Raw genomic sequence first — 20,249 nt, forward strand, 5'->3', positions numbered from 1 at the left:
CTCTCACACATGGGACTACTGAGCACTCGCCTAAGCAAACAGCCAATTAGTAAAGTCTACAAGGGCTTTGTAATGGGAAATTATGCATCTATAATTTATCAAGTGCTTGGAAGGTATAAAATATGTACATATATAAAGCAGAAGTAGTGAGATTTTGAAAAGTCTTTTTTATAGAAACTACAGTAAAAGAAAGAAAATGCTTTTTTAAAAAAATAACTCAATTGCTGTTAAGGTAGATTTCCAAACTTCCAAATATAGACATAATGATGGAAACTGGAAACCACCACTTGATAACCATAAGAGCTATAATTGTTCGGGCAAGAATCATCAGTGGATGCTAAAACTAACTGGTGAAAATATGATGAGAAACAGGGTTTTTATATGGTCTCAAAGTATGCCCCACAAGTTACTCATCATAGTAGAGGAACTTGGCAGATACTACTTTATTCAAGTGATTATAGTAATGGGATGAAGAGATGCCATGATACAATCCGCAGAGAAGGACACCACATCACTTCCGTGGTTTTCCTGCCACAAATGCGTGAGTGGAATCAAGAGGAGACACCAGACAAACCCCAACGGAGGGATATTCTACAAAATAACACGTCCTTCAAAATGGTCATGAAAGACAAAGACAAACTGAGGAATTTCTCTAGATTAAAGGAGACTAAAGTGACATGAGCAACAAATGCAACTGTGATCTAGGATTGAATCCTGGACAAGGTAAAATGTTTTTTCTTTTTACTACAAAAGACGTCATCAATGGAAAAACTGGTAAAATGTGAATAAAATATGTGGATGAGGTCTCATTGTTAATATCCTCATTATGATAATTATACTGTTGCTATAAAAATAATCCCCTTGTTCTTAAGGACTACGCAGTAAAGAATTTAGGTGTAAAAATATTGAATTGTAGATTAAGCAATCGTTTTTTTTTTCTTTAATAATGAAAAGGGAACTCATTTTGAGAATTAAAAAAAAAGAGGACTAAGGATCCTTGATATTTATTTATTAAAAAAAATATGTATATACTAGGTCCCTACTATGTGCTGAGTACTGTGCTCAGAAAATGGTAATACAATTATGAGCAAGATAAGCATCTTCCCTGTTCTCATAGAGCTTTCAGGCAAAAAGTGAAGGGAGACAAGTGAACAAGTCATTAGAATGTTGGATGATAAGTGGAAGGATATGAGGCTAAGGGAACACCTAGGAGGGAAACCTCAGCAGCAATGATGTCATAGGAAACCCTTCAGGTGAAGATGGCACCCAAGCTCTGACCGGAAGTGTAAACAGGAGAAGACCAGGCAAAGCCTGGTGTGCTGCTCTACACAGACCCGGGCTTATCCATAAATGTTAGTCTAATTGAACAATTAAGATACTGCTTCTCTGTATTTAGATGTGGAAAGTGTTAAAGAGAAAATCGCAGACCCAAAATGGTGTCACTTGTGCTGAAAGCCCATGAAACCAAACCTAGATTTAATTCTTGATTTAACTATAGTTTTAGATTCTCATAGACATGTAATCTTTATCAACACATGTGGAATTTTCTGGGCAAGCAAATAAGTTAGGTAATCTTATTTGAGCCCTTTCCATTCTCCCATTGAAAGAAGAGGCAATCTGCCTATAAAAACACTTGCTTTTCATAATCTTCCCCCCAACAGAAGATGTCCTAGTCTAAAAATAGTTCTTTCTATTCTTTTGTTAATAGCTCTCTTGCCCTACCCTTCCTTCTATAAAAACCTTCCCTCTGTGCAACCTTACCAAGCAAACTTCTAGTTGCTAAGTGGAATGCTACTTTTAGAATTTACTTGTTTGAAGTTTGTGTTTTAACAAAACACTGACAGAGCCTAAAAAATCAGTGCAAGGACAAGAGCTCCAATTATTTATAGAAAAAAAGACATCATAAAATCAGCAGATCTTCAGATGGCTCTATAATCTTCTGGATTGCCTGAGTAATACAAAGACACCCTTCCCGCTCCAAAGCAATGGTGACCACATTAGGCCAATATGTTTCAAAATGGAGATGCAAAGATAATAAGCTAGGTAAAGTAAATCTGATCTTTTCAATGTTTACAATACAGGAATGGAATCTTGAAATCCTAAAACCTATAAATGAGAAATAGTGTGTGTGTGTGTGTGTGTGTGTGTGTGTGTGTGTGTGTGTCTGTTCTGATGAAAGTCCAATGAAATGTCTGACAAGTTTAAGATTCAGAGGCTAGAGACACCACACAGAAGAACTCTGATTCCTCTGTGATGTTTGCCTCTGCCCATTTTAGTTTTACCACTACGTACAAGCTATCTCCTTAAATAGTTTTCCTGAGTGTGCTGCCATCAGGTGGTGGTAGGTGCCACCATCACCTAGTTCAATTTCGAGATGCAGATAGCAAGGATGAATGTTTCCCCTGATGTTTATAACACTTTATAAACTGATTTGAAAGCTCATTGCCCAGAAATTTCCATTGCCCACTCTCTGTTCGTGAAGGTTTCCGCTCAATATGTCACCTTATCAGCACGGTCTTCCAGAAACACCCTATATATTCATCATTAAATACCCTACCTCCACAATGGCATTTCTTATCCCCTTACTCTGCTCTAGTTTTAATCACCCATCTTTCAATGTGCTTATTTCTTTCTGTGTCCTTTGTTTTTATCCAATTCTTATTTGGCTGTATTTTACTGTCATTTCTTTTCAAGAAGGGCTCATGTGTATTGTCTTCCTGGAGTTCATTTGTTTGTTTATTTTTTTTATAGTTGAAAACATCTGCTTGTTGCCTTTTACTTTCCTTGGCTAGTGCAACATACAGAAAAACAGAAACCATCTAGGTATTTTAAGTAAAAAGTTACAAAATTGCTAGAAGGACTAAAAATACAAACAAGGAGAAAGTATTTTACTTGATATCAGAAACAGCAGGATGCTCACCACCACTGAAGAAGCTTGGGATGCTGAGCTGCCACCACCACTGCCAGAGCCAGAAGAGAAAAGAAACTTTTTTTTCTCCCTTATAACCTCTGACAAGAAAAAAATTTTCAGATGTTCTAAATTAAAATTACAGCTGCCTGAGAGTGAGATAAAGAGACAGAACTGTTGGCCAGTTAATAGCTGTGGACCAGCTCTGACAATTCCTGTAAACTCCGGAGCCACTGCGTCTTATTTACATGTGAATTTCCCAATCTGCTACCCATAGCTAATCCACAGGAGTGGACATCTCTTCTCTTTCTCCCATCCTCTTTGTCTACAGCTAATGTAAATCCTATTAGAATGGCTTATATATTTCTCTTCCCTACTCAGTGTCTAAAACTGCTTGCAAAACTCTGGATGATGGACGTGTTGTGTTTCCTACCCAGCCGTGCTGCTGGTGGTTTAGAGCCCATCTCCCACCCTCTTTTTTGTTTTTGCTAGCCCTAGCCTAATAAATCCTTTCTTTTAAAGACTTTCAGTCTTTGAATTTAATTTTTTGTTTGTTTGTTTAACATTTCACAAAAATGTTTCTTTCTTGCTTGCAAAACCTAACCCAGACCTCAGGGGCAAAGGGTGTCCAAGGTATGTAGTTCCTCTTAGCTTCTATCCCTGACAATACACAGATGGGCAGAAAACTATATATGATATATATTTATATTTAAAATTTCAGCGTGTTTCTTTGGAAAAAAAAAAAAGAAATTCTCTTACATAACCAGAGTAAAAGTATTAAAATCAGGAAATTAACACTGATATAATATTATCTAATTTAAGAGCTTATTCAGATTTTGTCAGTTGTCCTAATAATGTCTTTTATAACATCACATTGCATTCAATTATGAATCTCGTTTCTTTTAATTTTTAATAATTCTCAGTCTGTCTTTATATTTCATGGCCTTCACATTTTGAAAAAAACAAGCGAGTTATTTTTCAAAATCTTTCTCAATTTTCATTTGTCTCCTGTTTTTTAAAATTAGATTCAGGTTTTGTATTTTTGGCAGAAATACCATAGAAATAGTGTATGTTATATTAGAAGGCACATAATGTGATGTGTCCATTCCTAGTGAGATTAACTTGGATCACTCTGTTAGAGTGGTGTCTGCCAGACATCACTAGTGTAAAATCCTTATGTTTTTCTTTGTTATAATAAGTATCTTTTGGAGAGATACTTTGAGATTATGTAAGTAGTCTCAAATAATAGATATATTGAGACTATGTAACTATCCTGTTACTCTTCAAAGTTTTTTTCAGTAGTTTTAGCATTTATGAAAAATTCTTGCTTGAAACAATTATAATGATGAAGATGATGATTAGTCTGGTGGTCAAATGGTATTTTCTAACTCCAGCTAGCTTTCTGTGTGTATCAATCAACTGAAGGAAACCAAAGTTTTACTACCCTCAAGCTGCCTTTGGGATATTAACTTTAAAGTGGTTATTATGAAACAAAAGACTCAGAAAGAACATTTGCCCCTCCTCCTTTTCCGGCTAAGAGATTAAGAGAGAAAGGTCTGGTTTGGTAAGGAAAATTTTAGGATATTTGCCTTAACTTAATTTGAGTTGAGTATGATAGATGGGAGAGGCCCAGGCCGGGGCCTGGTAGCTAGATTACCTCTTATATTCCATTGAAGCAAGAATTTACTTGCCATATACGTTCTGCTTTTCATTGACTACCCTTAAATTGCTTATTTCCTTTGAAATCTCAGATCCCTGCACTTCCTTTCTCCTTTGTTTAAAATGACATATTACCTAATTTTACCTCACTGTCCTTGGAATTTTAATGCTTATGTGAATTCCCCATGTGCACATATTAAAATTCTATTTTCTCCTGTTAATCTGTCTCCATTAATTTGATTATTAGCCCAGCTAGAAGAATTTAGAAAGTGGAGGGAGAAAGTATTATTTTTTTAGCCCCCACATGACATTCTTGTATAATAAGAGCTCTCTCTTTTCCATATTATTCATTTACTTATATCAGTATAGTACAATAGATTCCTACTTTATTCAGTGGGCTATCGTTTGTTACAATGATTATGCATTTTGGTGCTAAAATTGTTTTAAGTTTGATCAGTAGAAAAACCTTCAACCAGCATCCTTTTGACATCTCAAGTTCTTTGAACACTTCCTTGGTTTCTGGCACAAGATGATCCAGGCTCATTTTGTACTTTCTCTGCCCTGGAACCAACCATGTCAATAAAAAGACTTAATTTCTTTTTAGAGAAGAATGGTTTTTACAAACCCAAGGTCTGGTTGTACTTAAGAAGTTTTATTTGTTTGTTTGTTTGTTTGTTTAGGCAACACTTGGTTGACCTCGTAGATTGCAAAGAACTTGTCAGTTTACAATCCCTTATTATTATTATTATTATTATTATTGTTTTACGCCTACAGCACCTGATCTTCCTAGGTGGTCTCTTATCCAAGTACCAACCAGGCCCAACCCTGTGTAGCTTCCAAGATCAGACAGAATTGGGCTTGTTCAGGGTAACATGGCCATAGACCTAAGAAGTTTTAAATAAGACTTTTGCTCAACCTCACCCCAGATTATGTTTTTTGAAAAGCATTTTTCCATAGTTAACATGGGGTTTCTTTCTTCATCTTGCTTATTGATTCTGTCTTTGCTCTAATAGAATCAGGGAATTTATTTCACATCAGATCTGACACCTGTTTATTTTCCCCATGGAAACATACACATAATTTGAGAGCATCTGCATGTCCAGTGAGCAGCCCTTCACCTTTGTAATAAAGAGTTATCTTAATTGTCCATTCTATTCATTTTTCTCCAACAGCCTTCCTGTTCTCCTCATTCAGAATAAGAAGGGTGTGAGTCTTTTTATTTAGTTTGATTCGCTCTGGATTTGAGAAAGTCAGTGAGAATTCTCAAGTTTGTCAATTTACTGGTTATGGTCTCTGAAAATTGGGAGTAGGTTGGGAAGAGTAGGAGCTGAGCCAAGACACTTTTCTTCATTCTTATTCATAATCTACTTCCTTCACTATGAGTTTTTGAATGTTATGGCATTGTTATTGTTTCCTATCCATCACAAAAAGAGAAAATTCAAATCAATATATTATTAAAATTATGTTGTAAAATCTACATGGAAACCACAAGATTTCATTGCACACCTAACAAAATGGCTAAAAGTTAACAGACAGATAATACCAAGTGCTGTTGAGCATATGGAATAATTGGAACACCCTTATATTATCTAGGAAAATGTAAACTAGCACGACCACTTTGGAAACTGACACTATCTATTAAAGCTAAACATATATCTACTCTATTACCCAGAGATTCCATTCCCGTACCTGATCCAATGGAAATAAGTGCCATATCCACCAAAAGATTTTACGAGAATGTGCACAGTGGCTTTATTCATAATGTCTCCCAATTCAAAACAATCCAAATGTCCTTCAACAGGAAAGTAGATAATCTATGGTATGTTCACACAAAAGAAACACAGCAATAAGAAACAGTATATTACAGCTATATCTATCTATAATATAGATTAATGGATGAATCTCACAAATATTAAGTCAAATGAAAGAAAGCAGACACAAAAGAGTACATAATATATATAGTCAGGCATAATGATAACATTTTGGTCAATGACAGATCTCATATGTGACTGTGGTTCCATAAGATTATAATGGAGCTGAAAAATTTCTATTGCCTAGTGACAATGTAGCTGTCATAACATTATAGCATAATGCATTACTCACATGTTTATGGTGATGCTGGAGTAAACAAACTTACTGCACTTCCAGTCATATAAAAGTGTAGCACATAAAATTATGTACAGTATCTAGTGCTGGATAATGATAATAAATGACTATATTACTGGTTTATGTATTTACTATACTATGATTTTTATCATTGTTTTGTACTCCTTCTACTTAGAAAAGCTAGCCATAAAGCAGTATGCCGTGTTACTCTGGTGAAGCCTCATACGTCTTTACTAAGCCTCTTAATTGCATTATCTTCTGTCATGCTTGTTTTAATCTCGCGGTATTGTTAAGCAATAGACTAAACCATATAGCCTAGGTGTGCAGTGGATTATAGCATCTAGGTTTGTGTAAGAACACTCTGATGTTCACACTAAGACAAAATTGCCTAACAACACATTTCTTGAAAGTATCCTTGTGTTATATGGTGCATGACTGTACTGACATTTATATGATGTTTTAAAATAAGCAAAGCTAATCTTCAGTGATAGAGGTTAGAATAGTGCTTTTCTTTTGGGGTAAGTGGCATGGGAGAAAGCACAAGGGAATATTTTATATCTTGCTGGAAATTTTTATACCTTGATATGGGTGATGGTTACATCGGTGATAACATATGTAAAAATGCATCAAAATGTACACTTAAGATTTGATTTGTTCATGTTACTTTAAGTAAGTTGGTTTTCAGTTAAAATTTTTTACACAGAGGGGAAAAAAAGGATCCAGGAAGAGATAATTCCTGTAGATTAAAAATCAAATGGAAATAGTTAAATTTAGAAATGTTGTGAGAGCATTCTTATATATTTCAAAAATATAATACAAAAAGAAAATAAAATATTAAAAGTAATTGGAAATATTAGATTACCATCTTTTTCTACCCTCTTGATCAATTTAAATATGAAAATTGCATCTTTTCTGCAAATTTGAAAGAATTGCCCATAAATCATTCTGACAATGATTTTTAATGGATTTATTTCCTGACAAAATTTCCATTGTCTTTCTATTGCCATGTTCTTAATATATCTTCTGCTTCATTGTGGTGTCTTTGTTTCTAGAATAGTTTTTATTTTATCTAGTTTTTAAAGATGAGTTAACTATTCCCTGCATTATCTTGATTAGATTACTTTTCTTGATTAGATTTACCAGAGTTTTACTTGTTTGCTTGGTTCCGTCTTGGCTATTCATTCTTCAGTTGTAAGTTTGGCCCTTTTCTGTCTTGGACATTTTTGAGACTCATCTGCTTTCATTGAACTTGCTGTCTAGTTATGCACATAACTATTTGTTAGGAAAACAAGGAGTCACTGACCCTTAAAAAGTTGATAATTTTAGAAACTCTTCTGGGGGATAATTTTAAAGTCTTCAATGAGTTTTTAAGTTTTATTTTAAAATTATTTTCATTTGAGGCCTCTTAAAAATTTTGTTTGTTTGTTTAATTTCTAATTCACTCTCAGGTTATTACCTTTTCCGTGAGAGATTCATCCTAGGGAACTAGCCAATCGTATCGGCTCACCTGTTTAACTTGGTTTAATTTTATCAAACTAAACTATTTCTGGGGATTTTCTTTGTTTCCTTGATCTCTTTCCAGCCTTCCGGCCTTCCTTCCCACCCTCCCTCCTTCTTCTTCTTCTTTTCTTTTTTTTACTATTCCGGTTGTGATTTTTATTATCCGTTTGACTGCTAAGACTTAAAAGAGCCGCGAAGACTGTCAAAGTTGGAGTCGATTCTAAAGCTCTCTGGAATCCTAGGGTTAACTTTGCCTTGCATATCCCTCTATCGCGAGATTTGAAAACCGGAAGTAAATTACATTGCTGGAGTCAACGAGGCAGTGGTTCTGTTAATGTTGGCGGGAGCTTAGCGATCGGTCTGGTCTTTGCTTTCCCACCTGGGCTGGCTCAGCTCTAGGGGATTGTGGGCAGCTATCCCCGCCCCGGGCTGGCAGGATGCGGGTGGCTGTGGCTGGCTGCTGCCACGGCGAGCTGGACAAGATCTATGAGACGCTGGCGCTGGCGGAGCGGCGCGGCGCGGGCCCGATAGACCTTCTGCTGTGCTGCGGCGACTTCCAGGCGGTGCGCAACGAGGCGGACCTGCGCTGCATGGCCGTGCCACCCAAGTACCGCCACATGCAGACCTTCTACAGGTGAGGTTCGCAGCCTGGTCCTCGGACCCAACGGTGCTAGCGAGATATGAATAGCCAGCAGTGAGGAGAGAACCCGAACTGGGTTTGACTCCCCTCTGCCACTGACTGTGTCCCTGAGATCCCGTCTTTGTTCACGCTGTGTCTCTAGGAACTGGCGTTTAGTAACTGTCACTTTGCTTCTCACCATTCACCTGTTTCGGAAGGGGTCGCAGCCTGAGGGCAAAACCTGAAGGAAGAAGCTAACAGGTTACTCTACCTTGTACTTGATAGAACTCTGGAACTAGCCCATTTGGTGACCCTGGAGTTTTTATTGGACGCCTGATATGTGCTAGTACCCCTTCTCTAAGCTAAGGTTATAGCAGTGAACTGACAAAATTCTTGACCTCATTGGCTTGAAACCCAAGCTCTTCATTCCTAAGGAGTATGGACAATAAGTTTAGAAAGTGCTTTTTAACTTTTTATGATGAGCTCACATTTTTTCCTTGGGACTTTATTTTGCTTTTTTGCTATGCTTAATTGTATAGGGATGTCTAATTTCTGCTGTGCCACCGAACAAATTTACTCTTATGTTCTAGGTATTACTCTGGAGAGAAAAAGGCCCCAGTTCTCACAATATTCATTGGGGGAAACCATGAAGCCTCAAATCACTTGCAAGAGTTACCCTACGGTGGCTGGGTGGCACCAAACATTTATTATTTAGGTATGTGTTTGTGAGTAAATTCTTGGTTTGATGAGATGGAAGAGCCTCTCAAGATTTATATACCAGTTGGGCAGCATCTTCAGATGTATAATGTTTTAGATATATCTTTTAATTTGAATAGTTAATCATGGAAAATTAATTAAAATAGTTAATTTAAGTAGGTAATTATGAAAGTGTGTCCATGCGTCATCCAGTATTTTAAGCAATAGTTAATATAACTGCAAGATCTTACACATTTATTTGCAATTCTTTTATTTTTTCCCTATTATTTTTATTAAATTTAAAAATTAAACCTTTTATAATGGAAATTGTTAAGTATACACTAAGTATAATGCCCTTATGAGCTGAGCTCTCTTAGGCTTTTCTGATACCTCAGGACACATATTGCCAATGGATGCACAAAATAAATAAAGCACAGCTGCTCAAACAATTCAAAGCTAAGGCAGCTTGATGCTGAGATGCTGAGTGCAGTTCTCCGGGAAGGAGCTTGGTGGGGCCACTCACTGCTCTGGGCATCTGCCACCTCTTTAGGCCCACTGCAAAACAAATGCTTGAATGCTATCTTGACTTTTCACCTTTTTTCCTGAAACCAAAAATTTTCTTTGGATTTTTCCCTTAGTGAAAACAGGTACTAATGTATGCCTTTCATAAACATTAAGTGGTGTAACAAGAACTTTTGAAAAGCGGGGGATACCTATATGACGAATCGCTCTACCTATTAACCACCTTCAACAACTATTATTCTGGCTTCTTTATTTCAATCCAATTTTCAAATAATTTTCAAATTTTCAAATGTTGGGACTACATGGAATTCTAGGCCTTTAAACTCTTCATTCAGTTAATAGAGGGATTGCTTTTACCTATAGTAACCTTATTAAACTTTAATTTTTCAGGTTTGGCAGGTATAGTGAAATATCGAGGCGTAAGGATTGGCGGCATCTCTGGTATCTTCAAATCTCATGACTATCGAAAAGGTATTGTTCTGAGAATTGTTTTTGAACTTTAGAATTTGCGTGCGACAGAGTAACTTAAGCAATATATAGTTTGACTTTTTTTATTGGATTTCTTCTATGAATTAATTCATTCTTAAATTTATATTTTATGATGTTTTATACATATGAAAATATAGAGAACACTAGGATATATTATCTATCTATCCACCATCAAGTTTTATCGTCTTATTTTGCCGTTTTTAGTTTTGATTTTTAAGATATAAAACAATATAGATACAACTGAAACTCATTATTATCTGTCCTCAGTCCCAGTCCTCTCCTTTTATCCCTCCCTTTCCTCACCAGGCAGTCACTATTTTGAATTTGGTGTTTATCATTCACTTGATTATTTCATATCATTACCACATATGTAACAACTTTAAACAGTATATTATATAGCATGTTTTAAACTTCTTTTAAATGTATCATTTTGTATATATCTTTCTGCACCTTCTTTTTCTTTAGTTTAAGTATAGCTGACTTTGAACAAGGCAGGGGTTAGGGGAACAACCTCTGTGTGATCAAAAACCCACGCATAACTTTTGACTTCCCCAAAACTTAAGTTGTTTCTCGGTATCTGTGGAGAATGGGTTCCAGGACCACCCACCACTGCTGCGGATACCAAAATCTGTGGATGCTCAACTCCCCTATATAAAATGGTGTAGATCAATGCATACAGTTGACCCTCCACATCTGTGGACTTCTGGCTGGGGATCCAAAACAGTACAAGTATTTATTGGAAAAAAAATCATGTATAGGTGGACTCACACTGTTCAACCCCATGTTGTTCAAGAGTCATCTGAATGCCACAGTATACATATTAATTCTATTGTATCTGAATGAATTATATCTTGATTTTAAAATTAAAAGAAAAGCTTGGATTCACATTGTCAAAATTTCTTGAATTAAGTTAATACCTCAACCTCATATCCTCAATGTAACTGTTAAGTCACAACTCTGTTCCTGCTGTCCTCCTCCCCATGATTCTAAACTTGACATGGGTGTACACAAATAGGTTGTCTCCTACATGGCAGGTGTGTATGCAAATCAGAACGACTCTGGGGAGGGACAATTGGTAATATCTTAGGAAATTATAAAAATACTCTAACCCAGGAGTTCCACTTCCAGGAAATTATATGCAGATATGTACAAGTGCAAAATGATGTATGCAAATTTATTTCAGCCTTGTTTGTAATAACAAAAGCTAGGAGCTAAATGTATCATGATATAATTATGCAATGTAATGCTATGAAGCCATTAAAAAAAATAAAGAAGCAGGTTTTTGTGTAACTAATATGAAAAGAACTCCAAAATAAGTTAAGTGAAAAAACAAGGCGCAAAACATGTATAAAGTATACTCCCATTTGTATTAAAAAAAAAAAAAAAGAAGGATAAAGAAATAGGTGTATTTTATGCATAGATGGTATCCCTGGAATAAAATACTAAAACCTGATTAACACTAGCTACTTCTAGGTAAGTTTACTAACGACTGGGGGACAGGAATAGGAGGACTCCTCTCTTTGTTTTGGTAGTGTTATTGAGGTAGGATTTATAATACCATTGTAAGTGTACAATTCAATGGTTTTAGTAAATTTATAGAGTTATGCATCCATATTTTACCACTACCCAGATTTAGAACATTTCTATCACCCCTAAAAGTTTTGTGCCTAATTACAATTAATGCTTACTCCCATCTCAGCCCTAGGCATCCACTGGTCTACTCTCTAGGTGGAACACTTTTTACTCTATACCTTTCTGATGATATCTTTAAAACTTAAAACTATGTGAATAAACAATATACTCCAAAATTAATATAATGTAATTTTAAAAACCAAAAGCCCCTAATTATTTAGATTTATAGTTTACGATCACTTATTAGTAAAAAGTACCAGCATATTAAGAGCAGTGTTTTTAAAAATAAATTTTCAAGAACCCAAAGCAATGATGACAAACATTAGTTTTGGGGAAGTGCGTATATGTATTTGTATTTGCAGTATTTAAAGATATTGAATACAACTTATTTCTCTTCTTCAATTTAAGGTCATTTTGAGTTCCCCCCTTATAATTCAGCAACAATAAGGAGTATATATCATGTGAGAAACATTGAAGTATATAAATTAAAACAGGTATGTAAAAAAGTACATTACAGTAAGTAGACTTGAAAAAATGTTAAACTAATTATATACCAAAATATATTTTGCTCGTTTTGGTATATAACTTCCAAGAAGAGATTACTTTAGTATTTCTAAAATTTGGATCTCAAATTGTTTTTAGGAGGTTCACAGATGAACATTTAAAATTTTTTATGGTTATAAATTTATTTTAGTGAGTAATAAAACATTAGATCCATGATTTCAAATATTATTACTTAGGGTAAGACTAATGAATATTTATTGGAATAAATCGTTACTTTACATAAAATTTAAACATTTTATTTTAAATAATGGTATTAAGTAGAAAATAATAGTAAAGATGATGGAAGATATGGGAAAATTGTGAGGGTGGTATTAAAACACTGGCTTAATTGGAGGGTGGGTAAAACTAAGTTTTTTTGTTTGAGAACCCATTAAATACCTGACACTAGGCTAAGCAGCTTTCACACATGATATTTTGTTGCCAATCAAATTCTGTGAGATAGGTGTTACTCTAACTTTGTCACAATGAGGGTGAGAGGCTGAGGCTCAGATGGGTAAGAAACATGCCTAAAACATTGCAAGTAAAGTAGTAGAACCTGCCAGAGTGAACTCAGGCCCTTACCACCTACCATACAGCCTCTAGGGGAGCATACGAATGCTCATGGGCATTTCTTAATGCCCTATTTATAGGGCATTTACTTTGAATGCCTTTTCCCTTTCCCTGTTTAAATCCTACCAATCCTTAAAGACCTAGCTTAGATACCACTTCCCAACCAGTGTTCTAGTTTAAAATCACCCTTCTCTAAATTTTCGTTTTGTTTATTGTCCATACGAGTTGTTCAATGGTTAGTTCTATGTGTCTTATATTTTGTATTTTCTCGGACACTTAAATTATTTTAATTTAGTTTTCCAAGTATTTGTTTCAGATTTACCTGAAGGTACTGGGAATGAGCAAAGTACGGTGTATATTTTGACTCCCTTCCCCCCCATGAAGACACCAGCCACCTTAAATACCTCTAATATAACATATGCAATTAAACGGTTTTTTGGTGACTACTATGTGAGTCCCATTAGAAAAAAAGTGAAATATATCTTTGGGTTTATTGTATCACTTACATTAGAAGTCTCATGATATCTGGTGTCTCCGGATTTTAAAACAATAGTTTCTTTACCAAAAAGGGACTAGAACAATGGTTATTATATATTTTTAAAATGCACTGCTAAAGACTATAGCTGATTGGCAGTCTAAATCAAAGTGTGCCTCTGTTGACTGCCTTGCCAGAAAATAAGGATGATTTGTGAGGCAGAGAGAAAGCTGTTTCTTTTTACCTATGTGTATGAGTAGCTCAGCATTTCTGTGACTTCCTTACATAAAGTGTCCTTAGAATGAATTACAGAGCAATCAAGAGATCTCAGTAGGTAAATGGTTGTGTGGTAATAGAGGGGAAGGAATGGAGATTGCTTGTGGTTAATCTGTTTTTAAGATGTTTCTTTTTTTGTTAAAGCTGAAGCAGCCTATGGACATATTCCTATCTCATGATTGGCCAAGAAGTATATATCATTATGGAAATAAGAAGCAACTTCTTAAGACTAAATCCTTTTTCCGACAAGAAGTAGAAAATAACACCTTAGGAAGTCCTGCTGCCTCAGAGCTTTTAGAGCACTTAAAGCCTACTTACTGGTTTTCTGCACACCTTCATGTGAAGTTTGCAGCCTTGATGCAGCATCAGGTAGAAAGCACAATATTTATTCTTTCATTTAACAAACATCTATGGGTTATGCACTACTGTTGACACAGTTGTAAAGTTAGAGAAATAAATCAAAGATAACTTTTCTTTTGTGAGCAACTCAATATCCAGTGTGGGGAAGAGACAAACAAACAATGATAAAATAGTGTAATAAGTTTGTGACAAAAAGTGCCAGGGTACCGTGGGAGCACCTGAGCCAGACTATGGTGAGTTGGGGATGTGGACAGAGAGATGAAGTGATACAGATCTTTTCCAAATGGATTGTCGGTGCCAGGAAGAAGTACATTATAAGGGTAATCTAGGAAAAGGGACCAATGTGTGCAAAAAGCTAGAGGTCTGAGAACATGGTACCTTTGGGGAATTGCATCTAGTTCCCATGGCTGAGGCATGGGGAGTGATGAAGCTAGAGCAAGATCATAACTGCCTTCTGGGCGATGTTTTGGAGTTTAGGTTTCAGCCAGAAGATAATGAAGAAAATTGGGAAGTGATGAAATCAAATTTTTGTTTTAGATTAGTTTGGCAGCAATTTTGTGTATAGATTGGGGTAATATAAAAGAGGAGGCTATTTAAGCAAAAGATGAGGTTTTAACATAAGGCAAAGAAGGAGCACAGAGAATGAAACAAAATCTAGGAGTAGAATCATCAGGATTTGGTAACAGGGAGAAGAGAGTCTAGGATGACTCCCAGAGTTTTTCTAGAGTAACTGCATGGATGATGGAAAGTAGAGAATAAATATATACTTATAATTAGGCTGTTATGGAAATGTGCAGTTTTTCTTTCACTTCTGATTCTGACTGGACTCTGACTTTCCCATAAAGTATTTCAAAAGGGAAATGTTTAAAATACGCTGGACTAACAGAGTTAGAGATTTTTTTTCTCAAAGGCTTCTTCTATAGAATTTCTGAGCCTTTAAAAGGCATTGCCTTTCTACTAGAGTGGGGTGTGGTGTGCAGAGCTTCCCAAACTTACTCGACCACACACTTTTTTGTGGTAGAGGTACACTTTACTGATGTTCCTCAAACACAGTTTGGAAGGTTCTCTTTGAAAACATTCCTGTAAGGCCTTTCTCTTGTGGGCTTATTCTTCCCCAATTTCACTGGGAGGAGGCAAGGTTATTCCTTTCATTTTGCTTTGGGCCAGTGTTAAAGTCCAAGTCATCTCTTTATATCTGTCACCTTTTCCACATCTGTATTATTCTCTTCTGTCTTTTAGGGCTGCTTGACAATCTCGGATTTTTATTGAAGTATCCGATTTGCTGCTTTTCTCTTACTCCATCTTCTGTGGTCAACCTCAGGGACTTTTATCTCTGCATTAATGACATATTTGATCCCTTTTCTTGGCCCCTCAGCCCCTTCTCATCCTGCCAGTGTTGTCTTTCAGCTCCTTCACCAACACCATCACCTTTCTTTAGAACTGCCCTGCTACCAAGCTCTGCCTGTAATCTCTGTGCTTTCACCTCCCTTCATCCCACTTCGACAATGCATTGATACCTAATCCTCAGCAAGTCATCTGATAACTTGTTTCCTTATCTTTTTTCCTCCATGTGCCTTACTATTTTCATTGAGTCACTTTTTTACTGCTTCCAATATGACCTTCATGCTCATGACCCCCCACCATGTTTCTTTCTGACAATTTACTTTTCTAAAATTGGCTTTATTTGTATGTAATTCACATAACATTTATTTAAGTGTATAATATAGTGATTTTTAGTGCAAACATCACGTGTTCCAGTTTTAGAATATTTCCATAGCCCCAAAAGATCCTTTGTATCTGCTGTCAATCCACATTCATACTCTCAGTCCCAGGCGACCACTAATCTGCTTTGTGTCTCTATGGATTTGCCCTCTCCAACCCTTTCATATATTATAATCATAAAATATATAGTCTTTGACATCTGGATTCTTTGATCTGATTTGCCCATGTTTGAGGTTCATTTATGTACCAGTACTTCATTCATTTTTATTGTTGAGTAGTATTTCATTCTGTGGATATATCACATCTACTTTTGATGTTGTATCTAAGAAATCTCTACCAAACCCAAGGTAATGACGAGTTTCTTCTATGATTTCTTCTGAAAGTTGTATAGTTTTAGCTCTGCCAATTTACTTTTAAGCTCTTCTGTTATCTTTAATCCTTGTGTTATATGCTTTGCTTTATGTGTGTGTGTTATATGCTTTAACATCATCATCATTAGTTTCTATTTTGACTTTTGTAAAGAAATTGAAGCCCAGAGAGTTTAAGTGCCCATTGTTGTACAAGTGGGTATAGAACTAACTTGCTATGGAAAAGTAATAGTTGTTCCTTTGACACACAACTAGGAGGTATTTGTAACAAAAATTATTTATATTCTTCTATTCAATGTATAAATTACCTATGATGTTTTAACATTCTTTCTTAAATCATGGTTCATTTTGTCTAGGCCAAGGATAAAGAACAGACTGCCAAAGCAACCAAATTTTTAGCTTTGGACAAATGCTTACCACATAGAGACTTTCTTCAGGTAAAAAGAAAATGAAATAACTTTGCAATATTTTTTTACTCTTATAATGATTAAAAAAAAATTTATTTTTCCTTTTCTAAATTATTAATTTGTGCTTTTTGTAATTTATGTATTCTGAGAATTCTTTGGGGATATTTATGTTATGTCAATATTTTTAGGCTACTAAATTAAAATTCTTTTAATTTTAATGTTATATTGAAATCCATAGACTATTAAGAGTAGATATGTATTTCTTAAAATTACCAATTTCTTTCTGTAGGTAATAGAAATAGATCATGACCCGAATGCTCCTGATCACTTAGAGTATGATATTGAATGGCTCACCATTCTCAGGGCTACAAACAATCTTATTAATGTGACTGGGCGCCTGTGGAATATGCCTGAAAATAATGGCCTGCATACAAGGTAAGTCTCACCTTATTTTAGGACTTTCCCTCTCTGTTACATGGAGTTTTTGTCTCCCATGCCACACTTTTTTCTTTCTTTTTTTTCTGATTAAGGGAATTACTATTAAATGAGTATAAGAACAATTCAAGGTTTACAAGAAAGTGGAGAATTGAGCACTAACCCAAATAAATGTATAAGTGATAAGTGTGCACACACTATAATATGGTGGAGATTGGTTCACACATTAAAATAATTTATACTTCTGTTAGGGTATGAGTTAAGGACATATTTTTCTAAGAATTATTTTTATTTCAAATGTTCTTTGCTAAATTAACTATAATTTTACTATATAATTTTGATATATGGTTTATATTTTATCCTTGTACCTGAAGTCCATAGTTAGATTTCATCATTAGTAGCTAAAGCCGATAAAATGTAAAAGGCTATTGTTTTGGATTTTTATAGATGGGATTATAGTGCAACGGAAGAAGCTATGAATGAAGTATTGGAAAAATTGAATCATGACCTCAAAGTTCCATATAATTTTAGTGTGACGGCTGCTTGTTATGACCCAAGCAAGCCACAGACACAAATGCAGTTGGTTCATAGGATCAATCCTCAGACTACTGAATTTTGCGCCAAACTTGGAATCACAGACATTAATGTCAGCCTTCAGAAGGCCAAGGAAGAACATCACTTGTGTGGTGAATATGAAGAGCAGGATGAAGGGGAGAGTAATGACTCTGGGGAAGATCCCAGTGAATATAACACAGACACATCTGCCCTGTCCTTTGTTAATCCAGATGAAATAATGTTAGATGAAGAGGAAGAAGATGAAGATAGTTTTGTGAGTGCGCACAGTGACATAAATACAGCATCTGTAGAACCTTCTTCTGATCAAGTTTCTGACTTTTCTGCAAGCTTCTCCGATGTCAGGATCTTGCCAGGTTCCATGTTTGTATCTTCTGATGATACACTGAGTTCGCCAATTGGTAGAGAGGGGAAACCTGGTGAGGCTGTGGAGTTGGGAGATGGGAAAGACTTAACTGAAGTGCCAGTGAAGAGGATGAGTGATGAACATGAACCTGAACAAAGAAGGAAAATTAAAAGGAGGAATCAAGCCATCTACGCTGCAGTGGATGATGATGATGCAGCATAAGACAAATCACTTGTCTTAGTATATATGTAGATATGTGATTTTTAAGACCATATTTTTAGAGTTGGATTTTTTACTTAAGACTTAACTTTGTAATAATGAAATTACCCAGAGAATTTTAGTTAGGTACTATTGACTTTGCCTTTTAGGCCTTTGTATGTTTCAGATACAAACATTAAAATTTCATATATTTACCCGATCGAGTATACTTTTTTTTGAAGACAGATATTACTCACTTTCATTTTTTTCAGCAAAAACTTATTGAACACCTACTTTGTGCCAGGCATTCTTCTATGAGATGGTACTATAAAGATGAAGAAGAGGGATTTTTGCTTTCTAGGGGTTACTACTACTATAAATATTTTTGTGAACAAAATATGGCATATTTATGTTTGTTTTTTTTTTTACAAAGTTAAGTCATTGTGTATATAATTATGTATACTTTTCATTTGTTATAAATAATTTCTCTGGTCAGTTCTTAATGTCTTTCAAATAGAATTGAATTAAAAATGGTAGATAAGATTTCAAGAAAAAAATACTAAACATTGGTAAACATAAAATTTTATACTGAATTGCTGAGACTAACATAAATGTTGACTTTTGCATATTATATTTTAGCTTTAGCCTTAATTTTAATGTGATTATAGTTACTGTGTATAGGTCACAATATATTGGTCATTTTGGGCATAGTTCAACTTAGTATTAATTGCTAGCAGGGTTGAGTTGCACAAATGCTGCCCTTCATGCTGCATATGGGTTGCTAGTATTAAAGTATTTTTAAAGAACCGTGTGGAAGAACTACACCTTTGTTCTGTCTCTGGTTAAAATGCTCGGGCTACCTGAGGAGATTGTTGCCCTGCAGTTTGGATCAGGAGTCATGGAACCCAAAGACTGTTCCTGGATCTCATAACCCCACGCAGCAGTGCCAGTCCAGGCACCAATCTAGAACGATGTGACACGTGGTTTCCATCTTGTCAGCATTTGACTCAAAAAAGGTCTAGGACTTTGTAATTTTTATCTTTATCGCTTTCTATTTTTTCATTTACTTTCTTTTTTGAGTTGAATACTTAATTCACTTATTTAATTCTCATTATTTACATAAAGTATTTAAAAGCTATGGATTTCCCCCATCACTGATTTAATTGAATCCCATATATTCTGATATTTAGTATTTTTCCCCCATAAATTCTTAATAAAGATAAAAAGAGAAGGTAAATAGATATAAAATAAGTTATTGCTAATAAATGGTGGTTCTTTAAAAACAAAACAAAACAATCTTCTAGCTTACCCAATCAAAAAAGAAATCACAGATACTAGAAAAGAAATAAATGAGAGAAATAGCCATGGAAACAGGATATTAAAATAAACATAAGATTGCTCTGCATCACTTGGTATAAATAAATTTGATAAATAGATGATTAATTTCCTAGGAAAATAGAATTTTTTGAAATTTATCCTAGTAGTGGTGGAAAATAAAAAAAAATTTCATAGAAAAGATAGAGAAAGTTATCAAAGGATTACTTCCACAAAAAAGCACTTGGGTCAGATGGTTTCAGGAGGAAACTACCAAACCTTTTAAAGGCTAGATAATCCCTAGTATTATATAAACTGTTCCAAAATATAGAAAATGAAAGTTTAAAGTTTTTATGAAGCAAGTATAACATTGCTATCTAAATCTGCTAAGGATTGCACACAAAAAACCACTAGCTAGTCTCATTATCAATATTGATATGAAAGTTAAATATTAGCCAACAATCCATAGTACATTTTCAAATGATATAGCATGAATAAGATGATTCAATGTTAGGAACGCTATAATTCACA

At 35.1% G+C, this 20,249-nt stretch overlaps 1 protein-coding gene across 1 annotated transcript; it reads left to right on the plus strand.

Annotated features, from left to right (window-relative positions):
• Window positions 1-8,475: 8,475 nt before the first annotated feature.
• Window positions 8,476-19,210, plus strand: DBR1 (debranching RNA lariats 1). Its single transcript, XM_016151166.2, has 8 exons — window positions 8,476-8,807; window positions 9,383-9,507; window positions 10,401-10,481; window positions 12,540-12,625; window positions 14,140-14,364; window positions 16,802-16,882; window positions 17,142-17,287; window positions 17,735-19,210. The coding sequence occupies exons 1-8, from the start codon at window positions 8,611-8,613 to the stop codon at window positions 18,426-18,428; spliced, it is 1,635 nt and encodes a 544-aa protein (XP_016006652.2). The 5' UTR covers window positions 8,476-8,610; the 3' UTR covers window positions 18,429-19,210.
• Window positions 19,211-20,249: the final 1,039 nt, after the last annotated feature.

The sequence above is a fragment of the Rousettus aegyptiacus genome, unplaced genomic scaffold (assembly GCF_014176215.1).
Source record: "Rousettus aegyptiacus isolate mRouAeg1 unplaced genomic scaffold, mRouAeg1.p scaffold_m13_p_4, whole genome shotgun sequence".
Taxonomy (NCBI): domain Eukaryota; kingdom Metazoa; phylum Chordata; class Mammalia; order Chiroptera; family Pteropodidae; genus Rousettus; species Rousettus aegyptiacus.